This window comes from Agelaius phoeniceus, chromosome 16 (assembly GCF_051311805.1).
Source record: "Agelaius phoeniceus isolate bAgePho1 chromosome 16, bAgePho1.hap1, whole genome shotgun sequence".
Taxonomy (NCBI): Eukaryota; Metazoa; Chordata; class Aves; order Passeriformes; family Icteridae; genus Agelaius; species Agelaius phoeniceus.
The window spans coordinates 7,238,411-7,258,440 of NC_135280.1; the positions used below are offsets into that span (position 1 = coordinate 7,238,411).

Genomic DNA, 20,030 nt, shown 5'->3' on the forward strand with positions numbered 1-20,030 from the left:
CTACAGAGTCACCATCTGCTTTCAGAAATCTGTGCAGTGCCACTTCTCTTTAAGCACCTGCAGTTCCACTGCTTTAAAAGCTGAGCTTCACTGCTAAAAATTGCACAGTTGGCCTTATTTACCCCAAATCCATGGTCAGCTGCACTACTGGCTACAGCTGCTGCTTTAAGGAGATGCTGCCCAGGCCCATGCTCCCCCTGCTCCTGCTTTCCTCCAGAGGTCACAGCCCTCAGGTCTCCAAGCCTCTTGCACTCTGTCCTGCTTGCTGCCAACTGCAACTTGTAGATGCTTCCCAACCTCATTCTGTCAGAATGATCTGATGGAACCTAAAAAGGACTTTTACATGTTGGATCATTTTGACAGAAGGGGATTACAGAGTAGCCATGCAGAGATGGAAGCAGAGAACAGATAACCTCCAGCAGCTGCTGCTGACAGGAAGCTGCAGCCAGGCTGGGGCAGTACCCTCTTCACCTCTGAGTTTTCTGCAACCAGAACCATTTGTCTTACTGCACCCTAAGGCTTTTTCTTGCTGAACAAAAAGCATGTTGGGGAATTTGCTCATTCCCTGGCAGTGCAGGCAAAGCAGCAAGAGGAGGTGATCCCAGGGAGAAGTGCAATGGCAACAACAGGCATGGAGCAAAGTCTGAATTCCCTGCCAGCCCACTGTGTCTCAGGCAGGGCTGCCCAGAGCCCTGCTGGTGCCCCAGAGCCAGGCAGAGTGCTGACCTGCCCCCAGCACAGTCCTCTGCCCAACTGTGCTCCCAAAATGTAGTTGGGATTTTTCCTCCCTCAGATTTTCCACTGATGGGTCTGTCCCTGCCTGTGAGAAGGTGGAAAAAGGAGCTTTATTCAGCCAATAACTGACTTTCAGTCAGTTTGGGTTTACCCCACTGGAAGCTATATTCAGCATCCACACAGACAGTTTAACATGCCAAGCTTAATTCTCAGCAGGGCAATCAACAGCCCCTAGTACTGCTTGCTGATCTTTCATTTGTGAAAGGAAAGTGAGAAGCAAGCAGAAAAGTAATTCAAAGTAAAACCACTTCACTTTTCCAGCTGCCAATAGCTCAGAACTACTTGCCTGTTGACTCCAAAGCAAGGGCAATAGTCTTCTATCACCACCTCACATTATTTTTCCAATAAACCATAGATATTCTTGTGGCAGTAGTGACATTGACATAGCACAGTTATTTTAGAACTGCATAGTTCAATAACACCAAATCAAATTACAGATTTAATTTTCCTTCACAGACAGGATAGTTACCTGCTTGGCTTTTTCCTTCAAGGCAGTCAGCTGGGAGCTGTTAAAACCTGAGACTCCCCCAAGAAGTTCCACATTTTTGTCAAAAGTCTCTGGATCCATGCATTTCAGTTCCTGAACTGACCAAAAGACATTTGCTTCTCCTAATTTAATGATTTCACTTGAAGAAGGAGCTCTGGTTCTCAGGCAATCTGAAAAAGGTCAAATAGTAAGAGTTTTCATCAAAGAGACAACAAAATAAATCAAAGCAATATTGATATTTAAGAGAGCAACAGACTATGAAAATTTACTGCTGCTGATGTGATATCGATAAATTAAATATTTTGTAATTGAAGAATTTAAAAAATATTCCCTTATTCATGTTCTGGATATAAACTACCAGTATCTTGCAAGTTTCTTTGAAGTCCAATTCTCTAAAGGCATCAAAACCCAGGCAAGGGCTTGTTCTGAGTTTAAGCCACCATTTGCTGGGAGCCTTGATTCAACAGGAATGAAATGCAAACGTTTGGGATGACCCTGGTGGAAATTCACCAAAAAGAGCTTCAGCTGAATAAACACCACATTCAAACAGTGGATCCAACTCAACAGGAATGTAACAGACATGAGAGGTCCTGGCACTCTGCAATGCCTGATAGAGATATGTGTCTGGTAAGACTTGCCTGACATTTGAACAAGGGGAAGACAAGCTGGATGTGTCACAGAAGCACGGCGCTTGTTGGTTATGTCAAACCTGTTGTTAAAATGTCAGGATCTAGAGAGGGCTGTACACTCACCACAGCACTGTTTGGACAGACAAACTGCCTTTAAAAATCTTATTTACAGTCAGGTTCCAGGCCTATGCATTATCAAACCAGACAGTTTCCATTGTGTGTTTTAACAAATCCTAGTCTTTGTTGACATAATCTGCCTCTAATGTTGATGGAAAGCAGAAATAAGAACCCTAATGTGGTTGTTTACTGCTCCCTCTCCTGTCACTAATTTAGGAAAACCTTATTAAATAATTATCTAAACCAAATAATCCCTACATGTCTTTGGATACAGTCATTACCAGTAAAAAACGTGAATTTCACAGATGCTGTGCCTCAGCTAAGCTCCCCCAGATAAATAAATTAAAGTGAGGATGTACAAAGTAGATTTGTACTTTGAAAGGAGGCAGAGGAGGGATTTATTTGCATCAAAGGAAGCTGCAGTAGTGGGTAGAACACTGAAAAGACTGAATCTGTTGAGCAAATGAAAATGCTGCTCAGCTTCCACTGTACCAGCTGATCTTCTGCTCTCCCTTTACCTCCCTCTTGTGAAGCTGCATTGTTTCCCTTTCCCCTGCTGCAGAAGGTCAGCTTTTCTCATGTAAATACTGCCCATCCAGACACCGTGCAGCTCCCTTCCCCAAGTCATGAAAACCTAAGACTAGGTGTCCTTGAAAAAACCCATTGATTTTATAATTTTTAACACACCAGATACACTGATGCAATTAAAGAGGGAAACACTAATTGGATTTTTGACCTGATGCCACTTTGCTGTTCCTTTTGCTACAGATTTAGTTTGATGAAAAACATATATATATATATATATATATATATACACACACACACATTATAACACATATAATATGGTGAGAAACCTGAATCCTTTCTCCAGCACTGCCACTGCCCTCTGGTAGCATCTCAGACACACAGCTCCCTAGTTTTGCTTTTCATGTTCCATCTTGCCTTAAGCATCTTAAAACCTTTGCTTTTAATCTTGATATAGACATAGATGCAAGAACTCTGTCACTGGTAATTGCTACTGTTATTAACATTAGCTCACAAGTGGTCTGTGAGAAATGCAAAATAGAATTGGTGGCATGAAAAGCTTTAATGTTATTCTGGAGTAATTTTCATAATACCCAATTTTTTAGTGATTTACAAATCAGTAATTAAACTTCACTCCTTACTGAAACCACTGTGTGAGTTGTATGGAGCTGATGAGATTATGCTTGGTAACAAAAGCTCAATACCATGTTTGGGCTGCAGAAGCATTTCCTGGGGTAGCACAAACAATCCTTCAACTTCTCATCTCCCAGATTCCCCCAGCTGAGCTCAGGCACCCCAAGTGAAGACTGAGGAGCCTCCATGGCCTTGGAACCAAATCATCCTTTGACAAAGACCCTCAGCTGTGACAAAGACCCTCAGCTTTGCTGGCACTGCTCTTGCAATGCAGGTGAGAGATCTCTGCAACTGCACTGGACATGAGCTGGGCTGATTAGAGAAGTCTTGGGATTCATGTAGATCTAGAGGCTTAAAAAAAGAACACTTAAGGACACAGGCATACTTAAATACCTGGTGCTGAACCTTCAGTCACATGGCCCATGCCTAGAGAAATATGGCTTGTGATCTGCTGATTTACTTGTTGAAGGAAGAGTGAATTTCATGCATACAGGTGAACTAACCCCCTGCTATTTCACCAGCTCAGTCCTGCTTTTTTTAGAGCCTCTGATGACTCCTCTGATCAACTGAGGTCATGTTTTGTTTCAGATTATGAAAAAAAACAACCCTCAGAACTCCCTCCATCTCTCTCTGCCTATGAATACAGCACTGTAAGAGGAAAATTCATTTCCAGAGACACACAGTCATCATTCAGAGTTCCTGCCATACAAGCAGATGGATTTCCAGGGTGGCTCAGGGCTTGCTGAGAGCTTGAACCTCTATTCTGCTAGGCAGAGAACCAAGGGGGAGATTTTCAAAGACAGAGGCAGATAAGATCAAACTCCTTGAATATCTTTGGGTCTAAAGTCCCATTGGTGTTTTTCAAAAGCTTCCCCCACAGCAGGATTGTTTTCCATGGCACAGGATGGCACAGCTTATAAATTCTGATGTCAGATAAGAGAAGAATAGTTGTTATTATAATAATAGAATATAGTCAGAGTATCTATCTGATATAAAGAAAATGAACCATTTGTTACCAGAGATTCTAATAGATTAGTTTGGTTGCTAATTAAAATACCTTTTAGATGATTACAAACTTGTCCATTTGGACAGAAAAAACAGTGCCACCACTGTCAGATTTAAGAACAGATCAGTCACCATATGGTCATGTCTGGCAAAGGATTAACTATGTACAATCTTTTGGCACAATGGTAACTTGTCACCTTCACAGGTTTTTAATTCAAGGGGTTTCAATTAGATTACAAAGTAAAAATTTAAAAAATTAAAAATAAACAAGCCCCTCTAATTCAAATCATTCATCTTTTTCCTTTGTGTACTTAGAAAGATTCCAGGAAGTGCTTAATTATGCAATTCTGTAATGAAGGTTTCAGCAATTAGTGCATTATACCACTCTGATGAGCAGCAGAATGAAGACTCTCACTGTTTTATCCTGAAAGTCTTTAAGTGACTCAATAATTCACTTTTATCATTCAGCTTCTCAGAATGCATTTGATGACAAAGTGAGACAAAGTCTGTTTGAACTGCACCCTCTCAGCCCCAAATGCAGCACTTTGCAGAGGCCCCAGTGCAATACTGACCAGCTCTGCTGAGGGACAGGAGAACGCTGCCAGTGCCATTGGAGACTGACTCAAACACAGCTGACAGGAGCTCTTCAGCTGAGGAAACTGCTCCAATTGTCTTTGCTATTTGTAAAATGGTACCTGGGAACTTCAAAAGGAAAGAAAGAATAAATAAGGCTTCTCTCCCATTTAAAACAAATCAATTTGTAGAGAAAGTCTTGTGCAGACCTCAGCAAAGCAGGGGTTAGTAACAGTTCAGTCTTGTCCCATTGTGCAGATGTTTCAGAAAGAAGTAATTGGCTGCTACTGAAAGGTCATTGGCACACATTTGAGGGGGAAAAATTAGGAACAAAGCAAATTCTGAGTGATTCTCCATCCTGTGTGCCCTCCCAGCTTCTGGCAACACCTGAGCACTGGCTGATTGGTGTCTGTGTCCAGCCCCTCCTGGAGCAGTGAGTGTCACCATTTTAATTCACGTTTCATTTCGCTCGTCTTAAATTTGCCAGATAAGTACATGGATTGAGGATAGGGACCCAATTAAATTATGAGAAATAACTTTGACCTGTTTGCCTTCTTTAGGCTTTTCTGACCTCTCTCCTCCACCCTGCTAGACACCTTCCTTTCCTTTGAAGAGTCCTATTCTGTCTGGTCAATTATAAGCATTATCTCCAGTGGAAAAGCTGCTGACAGTGCTCACATATTTCTGCTCAAGAATGAACCCCTCATTCCAGTATAGTTTACTCCTATGCATTAAAAAAATTAAGATTATATGAACTTAAGAGGGCAAGGAAATGACAAAGTGCAAGTGCAATGCTGAGGCCATCAGATATTGTCACTTGTGCTATGCTGACCCCAGGGCAAAGGGCCACATGAGTAAATGCTAATTTGATCAGTATGATCCCATTAATAACAGGATAAGAAAAACAACTTTTATGGTTGGAAGGTAGAAGGATAGAGTAAAGAGCACTGCAAGGTGTAAAGTACTAAAAATGAGTCTGCATCACTGTAAATGCCCCTTTTTTTCCCCTATGTGACAATGTAAAATTGTAACATACAACTAATTGTTTAGAGTAACATTACTCTCAAGAAGAAATCTCTTGGATGGAGTCAAGAATATGTGAAACACTAACACAGGATTCCTTGACAAAAGAATTATTTACCTAGTTCACCATTCACTTTACATAATTTAGACTGCATTATGACATTCACAATTCCAAGGTCTAAAATTTATGTTACAAATTAAAATTTTTTAATAAAAGCATACCTTTTCAGCAAGGATGTTTAATTCCTCTTTTGACAGCAGAACTATGAATGGTCCAACATCTAATGTTGTTTCTGCTGTCCAGTTGTTTGAGGAGCTGAAAAAATATTTTGAAAAATTCTATTAATAAGGAGCATTACAACAAAAATAATACTAAAACTTCAGTGGGTTTATGATACTTTATCATACAGGAAACAATTCTATGCCAATGTGATGATTCATTGTTACAAGCATCAGATTGCATTTTCTCATCTCTCTGGGCATAGGGCATTAGTGGAACTCACAATATAATCAGAAAAACCCTTCAAATATGGTGGTGAGGGAGCTCTCCCTCAATAGTCAAGTGTTCTTAGCATTACAGGAGAAATAATTGAACAAGGAGAAATAATTATTTCTTTGAAAGAAAATTTACCATTTTCCATCAGTTCATATTGCAATAGTAGCCTGCAAAATGGTTATCAAAAGAGAAGTAGAAACATCATCCAAATCTGACAAATGTCAGTCAACCCATTTGGTGGGTGACTTAATAAAGCACTTAGATAAGTTATTTTCAGCCTGACAGAGCCTACAGAAGAGTGTAGTAACAAATATGCTCCTAGCTCATGTTCCCACAAACAATTTTAATTGCTTTGCTGCTCCACTATGAGGATGTTTAAATATCTTCAAAATTGAATTATATAAAATAATGTAAAATCTTATTTAGCACAGTGTGCCACAATTCAATAAAATTGATTTGTATCAAGACCAATGCAGGGATGGAATCTGCTGGAAAATACAGCTATCAGCTATCCTAGCACAGAAAAATGCTGAGTAGCAGGAAGCTGAACAGCATCTGATGTGATCAGGTGGATCAAGTGACCCACTTTGGGGTGAAGGGGTGGTTAGGAACTGTGCAACCAGTCTCCCTTTCCAAATGCAAGATACTTCCAAGGGACAATGCAAGACAGAAACAGTATATTCTCACCAGATAGAGGATGGCTTTGTTCTTGGCAGGACTGATACCAGTGAGGTTCCATTCACCCTCCTAATCTGAGTCCTTAGTGACACCCACCACACTGCCCACTCTGCTGCTGCAAATGCTTGACCTTATATCCCTCTGCTGCTTCTCTGCTCTCTCCTACTGCCACAGGTGCTTGCAGTCTTCTTTACTTGGCTTCTCACACCAGCACAGCAAGTACCCCACCTCCATTTTCCCATTCTTTGTGTTCCTGCACCATTCTCTGCTTGTAACCCCTTTGTCCTGCCAGGCCAGTGAGTCTGTTTACTGCCCCCCATAAATATTCCACTTCTCTCCTTTTCCTCTGGGACTTAAGTCATGTCCCTGGGGTTGTATTTTGTTCCACAGTTATCACATTACACACAAGAACAGACATGTCATTCTAGTGGACAAGAACTTGGGCAGTGACAGAAGCTGCTTTGTGCTGGTTTCACTGCAGTTCATCTGGGCAAAGCAAATGTTTGGTGTTTGCATGGCCTAAGCACCAGCCTGACCACGGTGGTGTATCCAATACCTTACCCATATAACTTGAGGAGTTTGGATTTAATTTCAATCTTCTGCTCATGGCTGAGCTGTTGGCAAAGTTTGAATTGATGTAGGGCTGCTGCCATTGCCTTCAGGGACATTCTGCCTTGTAGAAAGTCTGGAGGTAAGTGGCAGATTAGATTTCCAAGGAGGTCGACATCATATTCATCAGCAATGGAGCTGTTCTGAAACAAGAAGCATTTGCCCTGTTGGCAGACCTAACTGGGCTCTTGCCCTGTACCACTTAGCTGAATCACAACTCATTTAAGCTGTAAGGAACAAAGACACAACAGTTTGCACTGGCGACTTAATCTACATTTTCTGCTGAGACTGCCTTACATTTTTTGTTTTACCAATCCAACTGGTGATATTTCATAAGCACTTCTCAGAGCTTTCAGTTTTCTTTATTCCATACTGAATCACACATAAAGAATGTGACCACCCAGCACCTGCAGAGCTGGTGCAGTTCTGTCTGGCAGCACAGCCCTCACGTGGCCCCTTGCAGCAGAGGGGCCCCAAGCTCTTGCTGTGAGAAGGCTGAGCTCTAAGGGGCTTCTCAAGCAGCTGCCAAAACACTGGGGATTATACAGCTGGTACTGTGTGTAAGGACAGGAATAGCCACAGCTACATCAAAGAACTACTTCCCCCTAAAAATTGGTGAGTGCTGCAGCTCCCAGACAGCAGAAGTCACAAAATCCTCCTGGTACCAGCACCTCTCCCATGGAGCTCCCTGTGCCACAACAGCTCTGCTTGGGCTGGCACTGCTTGGAGCCAGGGGAACACTCCAGGTGCAAACTGGTCAGCTCCAGGCTGTCCTGGCCAGCAATGACATTTAATGAGAACACTTTGGAACATGCATGGAGTCAAGGAAAATTGCTAAGCAAGCTATAAAAAGGTTTGCTTAAGGAGCAAACAATAAAATTGAAACAGTAAAAACACCCCCAGAAGAATGCAGCTGGATGGGTGAAGAACTCATGCAGGTGGTGACTCTCTCCTCCTCCATGGTGTCTCCTCCTCTGCTGACCCCTCTCAGCCATACCCACCAGGCACTCCTGTACTTTTTGCAGGACAGCATCCCTTTTGTGAAGGCTTGGGTTCAGGAGGTCCATTCCAGTCTTGCCCACACGTTCAAGGAAAGGGACACACAAAGGGCCTGTAATGTACTCCAGGTACTCAGAACTGCAGAAAGAATTCAGAAGGTCTCAGAATGCAAACCTGACCTTCACAGACCCACAACCATAGCCATGAAATCTGTGATGACAGAGATGCTTAGAGACAAGGCTGCACTTGAAAAATCATAAACCAGACAGGCCAAAAAAATTGCAATTAACCCTCAGCTTACTTCAATATCTGTCTTCTTCCAGTCCATCAGGACATGAACTGAACTTCAAAAAATGGCTAAGAATTATAAATAGCTGCAAGTGTAGGAAAGTGCTCTGAGATGCTTTAACACCATATGAAACAGGTTTACAGGTCAGAAGCTTTTCCCCTTTCCCCATTTTATTAGGAATAATTCTCTGATGAATGAAAATGGGTGGGTGGCCTGAGGACCACAAGTAGTTTTAGAGTAGGTTTGCTTTTTATCAAAAGCTAAAAATCCTGCCAAACTAAAAAAAATGATGTTCTTCTCCACACAGAGGGGCAAACAACCTTTGCAAATAAAGCCACAGCCCACATCTGCACAGGCCCAGCCTTGCCAGGGTCTGAAGGCAACAGCACCAGCAACTTGGGATGGCCCTGAACAGCCAACATGCAACTGCTGCCAAATAACTGAGTGCTGCAGTTTATGGGAAGCCTTACATTAAAGTCTATTATTATTTTATAGTTGTTAAATAGAATAGAGCCTTTTGAGACTGAATATTTTTCTTATTTTTTCAATTAAAAAATATTCCACAAAAAGAAGTGTTCTCAGTCCCTTTTATCCCCTTAGGCACACAGAAAGAAAGAGGAAAAGGGTGGAAGAGATAGAAAAAAAGGAAGGAAGGAATTAAAAAATTTTACAATTCAGGAGTTCTCATACATACACAAGTTTGGTTTTTTTTTTTCAAAGGAAAAAAGCTGTCACTGAGAAGTTTTGCTAACTTACACAAATGTCTTGAAACACACTGGAATGTTTCCAACCATACAGAGCAATATGCTTCAGCAGTATCCAGTGGTTTTGTCTTATATATCCACTCTCAAAAAGACCCCTAAATAAATAAGCAAACCTAAACCAAATAAGCCTACCTAGGGGGAAAAGAATCCACCATTGTGACAAAAATATACCGTACTAAAAGACACAAAGCATTACCAACTTTCACTTGGGACAGATTTTGCCTACAGTCAGTGACCACTTTTGATAAATCACCATTTATTTGAATCATCAGTTTTCTTAGGACTGAAGAGATTATTTGAAAAGTCCTCAGAACTTAAGATGGACCAAGATGTAACTCACGGAAGCGCCAGTAAGAGGAAGGGAGGAATGGATGCATTGGAGACTTTCCAAAATTTCCAAGCCAAACAATTAACCTAAAGGCAACAAAAATTTAGGCTCTTAAACCTCTAGCAGTTTTGAAAAAGAATAAAAAATATGGCTTGTTTATTGCAGCATATATATAAATTAGCATATATAAGACTGTGCATATCATCTTCAGAGAGCTTTTTTATCTGGCTTATTTTCTTTTTGTAGACATCAGAGATGAAACATTATATATTTGGGAACATGAGAACATTTGTATGTTTCTGAAACTTCTATGTATTTCCAAACAGATTACTCATGAATTAACAAGTCAGAAGGACTGTAGGAATTTCTTGCAATTTGTAAGTGACAAATGAAATTGTCAAAATGAAGTATGATAACAGACAAATTCACACATAAAAGATTTAAATAAAATATGCTAACAGACAAGTTGAGACATACAGGATCTTGAAAAAAATCCCAAAAAAACCGAAGACAAAATAGAATAAACCAAATTTTAATCTACCTAATTTGGATATTGGGTAGCATGTTTATGTACATAAAGTCTTTTTTATTTGTTTACCTGATATGGAGAAAGCAGATGAAGATTCATTTCAAAGAATTTAAAATTGTTTAAAAATATGTCTGTGTCCATACTTTCAAAGAGTTGACAAGTTACTCCTTTCACAAGCTGTCCTGTGCTGATAGCAAAGGCAAATTTCAATCTTATGAATATTTAAGCAGGATCTAGTCCTTACTCCCCACAACCCCATCCTAAGACACAGCTTCTTCACTTCTCCCATTTCCTGTAATTAAAAGGCTCTTGAAAGTAAAAATGCAAACAGATTGAAAAATATCAACAAAGCCTTAAAACACCCAAACCTCTGCAATGCTTTGAGCCTCATTTTGGTTTTGAAGACCCTTTTTAATAAGGAAGGTGAATTACCCTGTGGTATCCAGGAATGAATAAACATAAGGTAATAGAAATTGTTTACCTCAAAGTTGCTCTAATCACTAAACCAGTCTTAAACCCCATTTCAAAAGAGATACAGTCCATACCTTAGAAGGTCAACAGGATGGTTTTCCTTGGACAGCAATTCATACAGATACAAAGCCTGAAAATAAACCCACCATAATTAAAGGTAACTTTAGTTAATCCAAATTTAAGAGACAATAACTACAGCAAGGTTTTTGTACTCTCAGCTCTCTTATGTACTCTAAAGGTACTTCTATGGTCCAGCTTGAGCAACCAAAAGCTTTGGCATCCAGCTTAGATGAATTTTTTCTTCACAAGACAAGCCATCACTGACTGGCATTATGGGATGTTGTTAAACCTGTACATGGCCCACAGCTACTGAAAAACTTAGGGCTGAAGGGAGCTCTGGAGATCATCTGATCCAACCTTTCATCTCTCTGGACATTACATGCAAATGTCTAATATGCAGTACTGGAAAGAGAAAATTTACATGGCAGAAACCTGAGGGCTTAAATTCAGCATATTAAAGCTTCTTTTTCCATAGCATTGTCTCATAGTGCTGCCTGGGCTGTAAATGCCCTTTGGTGTTTATGTTGAGATATAATTGGGGCAGTTCCTTCCTTTTACCTGTGTTCCTTTAACACAAATATATTACACCACTTTTCCAATTCTCCCATCACACTACATTGCAGTGGAATGGGAACTGCATAGCAATTTTTACCTGGCTGCTTCTTAGTTCTTTTTCATTCAGCATTGCAGAATTATATCCAGTTTGCTTCCATAAGTCAGAAAGAGAGACTTCTTTAAAGAAAGCTCCTTGTATATCTTTGACTGATGAAGAAAAATCTCCAGATGAAGCAATCTAAAAAGAGGAACACAAAAATACATGGCATTTCTGAACTGATGCTTAGATTTACAGGATTTGCCCTTCTTTCTATTCTGTGTAATATTTCTCTTAAGAGGATAAAGGAAAAACACAACAGTATTAAAACCACAATGAAATAAGCAAGAGAGAGCCTTCAAAATACACTTGGTGTTCAGAAAAATGGCAGTAGAACCATCAACCATTGAGCTAAAGGCCATATCTTGGTTTAATTCATGCTCTACAGTTCTGGTTCTGGTGCTCTTGGGCAGAGAGAACCTGGAGTTAATAATCAATCACCTTCCTGAGGATGCCCTGTTGCTGTGCAGGAGATAAGTCAGACAAGTACTGGGAGGTTGTGCCTCGAATCATCTGAGCCAGCTCCCTGGGGCTCATGCTGTGCAGTGACCAGGTGCCAATTCCTGTCACCAAAGCACCCATTTGGCTCACGTTGTAAAATGATAAAACCTGCAGGGAGAACAGCACAAGCAAACAGGAAGTTTCACTGAGACCACCAGATATATTTAAAAGCAAAAGTCAGTAAAGTAAAACTGCTTATTAAATACTTAATATATTTTCTTTCCTGGGAATACATTTTCTGTGTCTGTCCATGGAACAAATGCCTGAAGTTTCTTTTTCTGAAACTTCAACCAGGACCTGATTCCTTGCATTGCAGTATATTTGAATATACAGTCTGGCATCTCTGATCATACAAATTCTGCTTAGGGCAGTGACACAGACAAAATAATATATACAATTATAATTACAATTGCCAAATCCAAATACTCATTCTCTCTGTTACTAGAGAGTTACTTTGGGATGTACAATCTTGGATGCTTTTATTTGATTTAAACACTTTTTTCAGGCCACCAACAAAATAGAATTCTTACACTAAACTCTTCAAAATCTACAGTTATTGTTGAGAAGAAGCCATGTCACTTTTAAAAACAGAAGGTAGGAAAACTGTTATCAGAGGTACCTTTTCATAAGAGAGATATTTACTGGACAAAATCATAACTTGGCTCTTTGCCCACCCAGACACTTGGTTTAATGTTGCAACAGCATTATGCACTGCTTCAGGTGACAGAGATTCCAGCTGACTTGAAGTTAGTCCAACCACAGCATCTGACAGAGATCCAAGGGTATCATTCAATGTCTGGTTTTGCATGGCAATGTTCAGGAGTTGAGATTTGAGCTAAATCAAACAAAAAGAGCAGATCAGAAATAAAAATCTGCCAAGAACCAATTTCCATTACTACCCAAAACATTAACGAGAATCTCTGGAATAGGCATTGGCAAATATTCACACACTTCATAAAATTTCAAAAATAGAAGCACAGTTGTGAAAGGTATATGGAACAGGAATATGAAACAGAATGAGAAAAGAATAAGCACCCAAAATGGGTTTCTATTCTTTGTATTCTCAAGAACTATTTTCCCTTATTTCTTAAGTCCCAGTAATTTTTCTCTCATTTCTTTCCTTATTTAAGAAGAACATCTTTCCTCCTCTGTTTACAGGATTCTGTAAGGCAAGAAGAACAAGTGTTGTACACACCTCATGAACCTTGGCCTGGAAACCTCTCAGCTGATTGCATTTAATCATTTGATGAAGTAGAGCCCGGGCCACAGCTGCATCCATCTGTTCCAGGTCATCATAAAAACAAACCAACAAACCCAGCCTATAGAGCAGAAACACATTAGCTCCCTTCTGACATAAAAGTGTCACTGTTGGGAAATGGAAACACAGCTTGGTGCCCTCTCCTTGTGATCACAGCTTGAGCCATTTCTGTTTGTCATGAGCGCCTCAACCAAAACTTAGCCTGTAACAGGGCTATGAGAACGTGCACTGGCCTTTGGATTCAGCTGAATCCTGCCTGGATTGCTTGTGCTGGAGGATTTACCTGCCCTGGTTCCATGTGTTCATGGCTGGATTGTCCCACTTAATGACTCCACTTCCCTCAACAGGATAATGTTGAAAATGATGGAGGGCTGTTACTGTCTCTAGAAGTGGTTTGCTGAGTTCTTATCTGGTTTGATTGGATGTTTTGAACTCTAAGTCCTGCTTGGATTCCACATGCAACACAACCCATTTGTGTTTCAGAGCAGCAGCTGGGGCATGACATGGCCTCTTTATCATTTCAGGATTAAATAAAGCCTGCTGTATTTCACATCAAACACAGGACTGGCTGATGGATGGAGACCTGTCCAGTTCAACACTGCTCAGGAGAGTACACTGAGCCTCACTGCCCACTGGTGCCAGCACAGCAGTCTGCAAGGCAGGGTTTTGAACTGAGCTCATTTTCCTTCACAGTTCCCATGCCATAATATTTAAGTCAACATTTCCATTAACCTCTGTGAAGTGCAACCACAGCCATAGTTTTTGGAGAGGAGGAGTTCCACCACCATGGGGAAGTGCCTGTTATAGGTGTCCTTCTGGCTTAGACCGTGTGCTTATTTACTGCCTTTACCTGCAGCCCTGCAAAGAGCTCTGAATTGTGCATCCCTAGGTCTGGATTTTGAACTTGATAGTGATGGGGATGAACTGGTTTGTAGGAAGCCTGAGTCAATTCCCTGTCCCTGTAAACCCTCAGCTTTTGCTTTTATAATTTACAAAGAACAAGAACCTCAAGGATATGGCCAAAGCCCAGCTTTCCTGCTACAGTCCCTGGTTTTTCACAGTTCAGTGAGACAGGCACAGGAAGAGTCTGGGCAGTAATGTCCAGATGTGAATCAAATCATCAGTGGACAATGCTGCAGCACTACCACAAACTCAGTCAAATTCTGCAGCACAGAAAGGCTTTTAGCTCTTCCAGTCCCTCAACAACAACCTGCCAGCAATATAACAAAACACTGCTTCAGCAGCACATCTGAATTCATGGGAGATCATCAAACCAGCACACAAATCAAAGAAACATTTATAAGAGCATTTTTATAACAAATAATTACATTCTGATGCATTATTGCATAGCCACCAAAAGCTCTTCATCTCCTTTGGGATTAGCAGAAATGAATAACACTACTTCTTAAAAGTGCATTTAAATCAACAGTATGGTTAAAATGAGTAACATAAACTAAGTGTGTCGTAAAAATGGAATATATTAAGGATTATGGAGCATGACATTTCTCTCATCCATGAGAATGTGGCAGCTCTTGTGAGTGACAAAATAATTTTTAAGATTTCTGACATTGAAATTTAGAGCGTGGGCATAACTCTTCTCTCGCTTACTCCTCCGACAAGAGCAATGCTTCATGAAGTCAGCGAGCTGCACTGCAGCAATGACAGCAGCTCTGAAGCCATAAAGCATATTCTCCATTAGTTTAAAACTCCAAGGTATCCCCCAAGGAGACTACAAATAATTTCAGACAGCATTGTCTTGGGACTAAATACATCCATTGATATGACAATGTAAATGTAAATGTGGAGTGCAGAGCTCTCTCGTGCTCGCTGCGTATTTATGAGTAACAGCAGTTTATTTTGGTTTTTTATTAGTGGTAAAGTTAGTTCAGTGCAGATTTGACAGCCCTGAAAATTCAGTTTCCTGCTTACACACCTAAAATCCAAACATATTTAAGCATGGCTCATCTCCACCCTGCAGGACAAAGAGGACAGCAGGGCAGGCTTTACACTGCTTCACTTTGTGGCTTCTCTGGTGACACCCACGTCAGTTTAAACCCACTTGCAGTCCTGCTGGCAGGAGTTGAGATTTCCTCCTTCAATCCTAACTGTAAAACGATTTCCCCCAAACACCTCCATGTTCTGTGATTCAAGCAGCCAAGACAACTCATGTCCTGCTGTCCCAGTTTATTTTATTGCTCTGTGATGTGGTGGAGCTCTGCCTAGGTCCCCCAGATACTGCTGCAGCCTTCCTACAAATGCTACAGGCATCTCCTCACTGTGGAGCAGGAGACAAAGCATTAGCTAATTAGGCACACCTCCAAAAATTCATAAAGTAGCAATTCTTCACTGTTGCTAAACAGAGCTGGATTTCAGCCTAGATTTTTCCGCTGGAATGAAAAAGCTGTGCCACGCTATCAATTTCCATTTTCTCCTTAGTTAGTTGCTCCATCCATACACAGCCAGAAAAGAAAAAGCAAAGCAGCCTTGCCTGTAGAGAGTTGAAGTGTTCCTCATATCAAAGCCTGAGTAGTTGATCCTTTCCAGGAGGGCCTGGGCAAGCCCTGGTGTGATATCATACACTGTGTCCAATTGCTTTGTTGCGTTGTCGTAGCTGATGAACAGCCTGATCTGCCCAGCACAAACAAAACCATGCATCAGCACCCTGACACAATGAATCCTGGAAAGTCTCTGTCTGACCCCCAAAATCAATTGAGCCTGCTCATGTTATAGAGAAAGCAAGAAGATTTGGATAAACTAGTATTTCTGAAGGCAAAGTTGAGGGAGTGATTTGAGTGATTCTCTGCCAAAATGTCATAATTTGAGGGTGTTCTATCATCGGTCCCTTTCAATGGAAGTCATGAAAGTCTGATACACATAAATAATTACAAATTAATGACAGGAACTTAAAATTAAAAAGATAAAAGAATTTTGTAAAGAATACATTTATATTTCCCCTCTGAAGTTTCTCTTTATAATTAATTAATAAGATATATTAAGTTATTTGTCATGTTTAAGTTTGCTTTTGTGTTCATGTTATTTATAGCAATAATAAATCCAACCACACTTTGTTACTTACTTCATTGAGACTAATTTTCAGAATTTCTTCTAATGGGAGATGGACCATGTATCTTCCCAAAATCCATAAGCTTTCTGCACTGACCCAAGAAGTTGATTCATTGAACTCTGTTTTGTACAAATAAATACTCACTACAATGTTCAGAAAGTAATTACTTTTCAAATATATTTTACCCAGTATATTGTTATTGTTAAATAATAAAAAATCTTCAAATCAGAAAAATCCTTAGCAGAGAGAGTCAGATTCTCCCCATTTGCTACATTTTAGCACCACACTTTTATGAGTCCATACATTTTTAAATGAAAATGAAATAGTGTTTCAAGTGTCTCAGATTTTCTCATACAGAAACAATTAATGTTTTATGTTGTCAAAAAAGAGAATGGATTAAGTGTGGGACAGGAAAAAATTACCCAAAAGTATTAAACATGGAGCAGTGTTTTTAAATTTCACTTTTCCTAATCAATTGCATTATTTAAGAACATCAGGAAGGCCTGATACGTTATATATCTTATATATTATTATTGATGATGCTACTTATTTCAGCAATATGCAGTAGCAATAATGGAGAAAATGAAAAACTGTTCAAATACCTACATGGAAATAGGCTGACAAAACCACAAAACACTGCATAGCAGTTAAAAAATGGCATTCATTTAGTAACATTCTCCCAAGGATTGAAAATGAAATCAAGATCCAAATATCCCTGAGAAAAAACATATTTATGGACTCCATGGGTACCCTGAGCCACAAAGACTGTTTTCTCCAGGGTGTTGTCATTTGGATGCCTCAGTGTGTGACACCTCTGAACACATTCCTCAGCAGTGCTGATACTCACACAATTCTGTTCAAATAAAATCATCCATGCACTTTGAAGAGTTTCTAGTGCTGGGAAAAAAACAGCCTGCATCCATCAGAAGCTGAAGGACTCCATTAAGTGATTTTTTTGAAAACACAGATCTAAGCTCCTTAACTGAGACAAGATGATGATCCCAGCAGACCTGTCAGGCCTGCATTTTTTAAAGTGATATTACCTCCCATTACCCAGAATATTATGAGAGTTGAAAGACATGACAAGAGAACTAAAGAAAAAACCAGCACCATTTAAGGATGTTGACTGTGGCCTTTAGCAGAACAGACTTGCAATTACCAGCCATGGCAGCTGTGATCCCCAAAATCTGATCCCTATCCCAGGTGGTCCCAGTGCTCCCCACATACACAGTGAATAAATCACCCTCCTGCAGGCTGTCCCTGCACCCTGCTGTGGCCTGGGGAGTGCAGATAACCAGAGGGGAGCTTTAGACTTCCAGTCCAAAGGGAGCTTTAGACTTCCAGGGCTGGGGCTCACACCAGTGGGAATCAGCCCACACTTGAAGCCCTGGGAGTGGATTCACCACATCTGTGCAGCTTCTGGCAGGTGAAGCAGCAGTCAGGGAGGAAAAAGAGGCACAGCAACTCCCAGTCCTTCCCAAGCTGTGTGATCTTCCATGAATTGAGGGTTCACCAATGCTTCAGAAAAACCTAAGATGATGCTGAGGGATTTTCCCAGGACTGCTGAGCAGCACCAGGCAAATTCTGCATCTCTGCTTCCCCAGCAATGCACTGGCTCTAGCATCACCTCATGGCAGCAGCATGAACCTCCTCTCCACACTTACTGGTTTATTCTGATATTTTGAAATGGCAGGAGACCCAAGAGGTAAATTTAGCTCCACTGAGGCAAGTGGGCATTTAACCTTTGATTTCCAGGAGGAGGAACACACACACCTCTAAGTCTAAAATGCTCCCAGGACAGCTGTGCTGGGATGTTCAGTGAAACCCAGGCACCAGCTCTGATGTTCAGTGCCCTGCACAGCCCCCTTGTGGAGCCCATCCAGCTGTGGAACAGCTGTTTCAAGCACACTGACCAGGCAAACAGGTGTGGAAAAATGCATCCAATCAGAATTAATTAACTTTGGTTTTATCATGTCCCTTCGCTGATCGAGTTGGTGCCATGTGCTTTCACAACATCCTGCATTTCTTTTATTTTTAAACAGTGCAGTGGGTAATGTATCCTGAGCCAGAGCTGTTTTTGTCATCTGAACAGGAGTTCAGAAGAGAACAACACATCCTGGCAGAGCACCTGGCCACTGTATCCTATTTCAGACTTAGAAACGAGAGAAAAGACTGGAGTACTAGAAAAAGACTTTGTGTATAGCTCTGTGCAGAACAGAAGAAGAGTCCATTGGTTGCACTTGATCCTGGAGGTCTTTTCCAGCCTTAACAATAGCATGATTCTACTCTACAAGTTCAAGCATCTTTGGAGAACTATTTGTCATGAGTAACAAACACATGGTATTTCCTGTGTTCTGCAGAAAAGGTATTCCAGACAGCTCTCTTCCCCAGACCTGTGTTAACTGGGGAAACAATTCAATACAATGGGCAGGCCTTTTGCTGAGTGCTTTTCTCTTATGATAAACAAGAAGAAAACATTTGTAACATACCACTCATGTTGTAAGATTTCTGTAGAATCTGCTTCATCCAGCCATAGAGAGCTCTCTGAGTGCTTGCTGAGGTTCTGTCATAGAGGTCCTTGAACAATGATGATCTAAGTGATAAACAGGTTTGTTAGCTCACTAATGAGTTAACTATTTGTTTTATTTAATGACACACAGACAAATGATTTTAGAAACAGCATTCTTTACACATAAGCAGAAAGCTGTATCTGGAAAACAGACTGAGACCATACAGCAACCTCTTTTTCCATAGCCAGCAAATCCAATATAGTATTAACTGTGTCTGAAAAATAAATGGCTTACAAGTTTCTGAAAGCATCCTCCAGCAGAAGGTTTGGGAGACTCCCAACGACATCAGGCTGGAGATAGTTCAGTGCTGACACACGCAGAACCTGACTCAGGATATCCACACAGTCCAGGGCACTCAGGGCCAGGAAGCATTTGTCCAGTGTTACAAGGAACAAGGTCCTGTTTACTCCTGGGCTTTGAAAAATTCTCTCTCTAGTCTTGCCCCAGTCAAGAATAATATTTCCTATTTCCTGCAAGCAACAAAGTGTTAAATCAACATCTCTGATCAATTCAATATATTGTTCATTTTGAGGCCTGACAGCACCCTACAAAGAATATGGTGCTGTTCTCATGAAAAACAGCTGCAAACTACTGCTTGTTTGCATTACTGCAGATAATTGCTTTCTGGCATTGGGTAGAGAGACCAGCTTGAATTTTTTTACAAAACCAAAATGAAACCCAGAAAGATATTTCAAATGGCTGATTGCCAAAATGACTAATTTCACCTTCTTTAGCCATCTTGGCTCTCTTTTCAGCCACCAAAAAGAAGATGCTCCCTGAGAGTAACTGGCCCTACCCACCTTAGGTGTTACTGTAGGAGGGTGAACTCCTCTCTGGAGATGAGTTTCTCTCTACTGATCAGAGTGAAAATCCAAATGACTGACTTGGACTTGAAGCAACTTTTAGACAATAAGAGTTAAATAAACTAAGTCTAACCTAAGAGGAGATGAATCCAATCCAAGCCAGGTAAGTAAC

The 20,030-nt window shown here is 40.7% G+C and overlaps 1 protein-coding gene across 1 annotated transcript in view; it reads right to left on the reverse strand.

The window, feature by feature from the left end:
• The window catches only part of OTOA (otoancorin), a 41,674-nt gene that overhangs the window by 15,852 nt on the left and 5,792 nt on the right, over nt 1-20,030 (reverse strand). Inside the window, exons 8-23 of the mRNA XM_054643885.2 lie at nt 19,290-19,525; nt 18,975-19,078; nt 16,498-16,604; nt 15,910-16,049; nt 13,359-13,482; nt 12,783-12,998; nt 12,104-12,271; nt 11,663-11,803; nt 11,025-11,080; nt 10,549-10,666; nt 9,963-10,036; nt 8,572-8,707; nt 7,523-7,713; nt 6,010-6,103; nt 4,764-4,893; nt 1,265-1,452 (exon numbers count right to left, since the gene is read on the reverse strand). Coding sequence (XP_054499860.2) covers nt 1,265-1,452; nt 4,764-4,893; nt 6,010-6,103; nt 7,523-7,713; nt 8,572-8,707; nt 9,963-10,036; nt 10,549-10,666; nt 11,025-11,080; nt 11,663-11,803; nt 12,104-12,271; nt 12,783-12,998; nt 13,359-13,482; nt 15,910-16,049; nt 16,498-16,604; nt 18,975-19,078; nt 19,290-19,525 — 2,223 coding nt within the window. The remainder of the gene's footprint in view (nt 1-1,264; nt 1,453-4,763; nt 4,894-6,009; nt 6,104-7,522; nt 7,714-8,571; nt 8,708-9,962; nt 10,037-10,548; nt 10,667-11,024; nt 11,081-11,662; nt 11,804-12,103; nt 12,272-12,782; nt 12,999-13,358; nt 13,483-15,909; nt 16,050-16,497; nt 16,605-18,974; nt 19,079-19,289; nt 19,526-20,030) is intronic.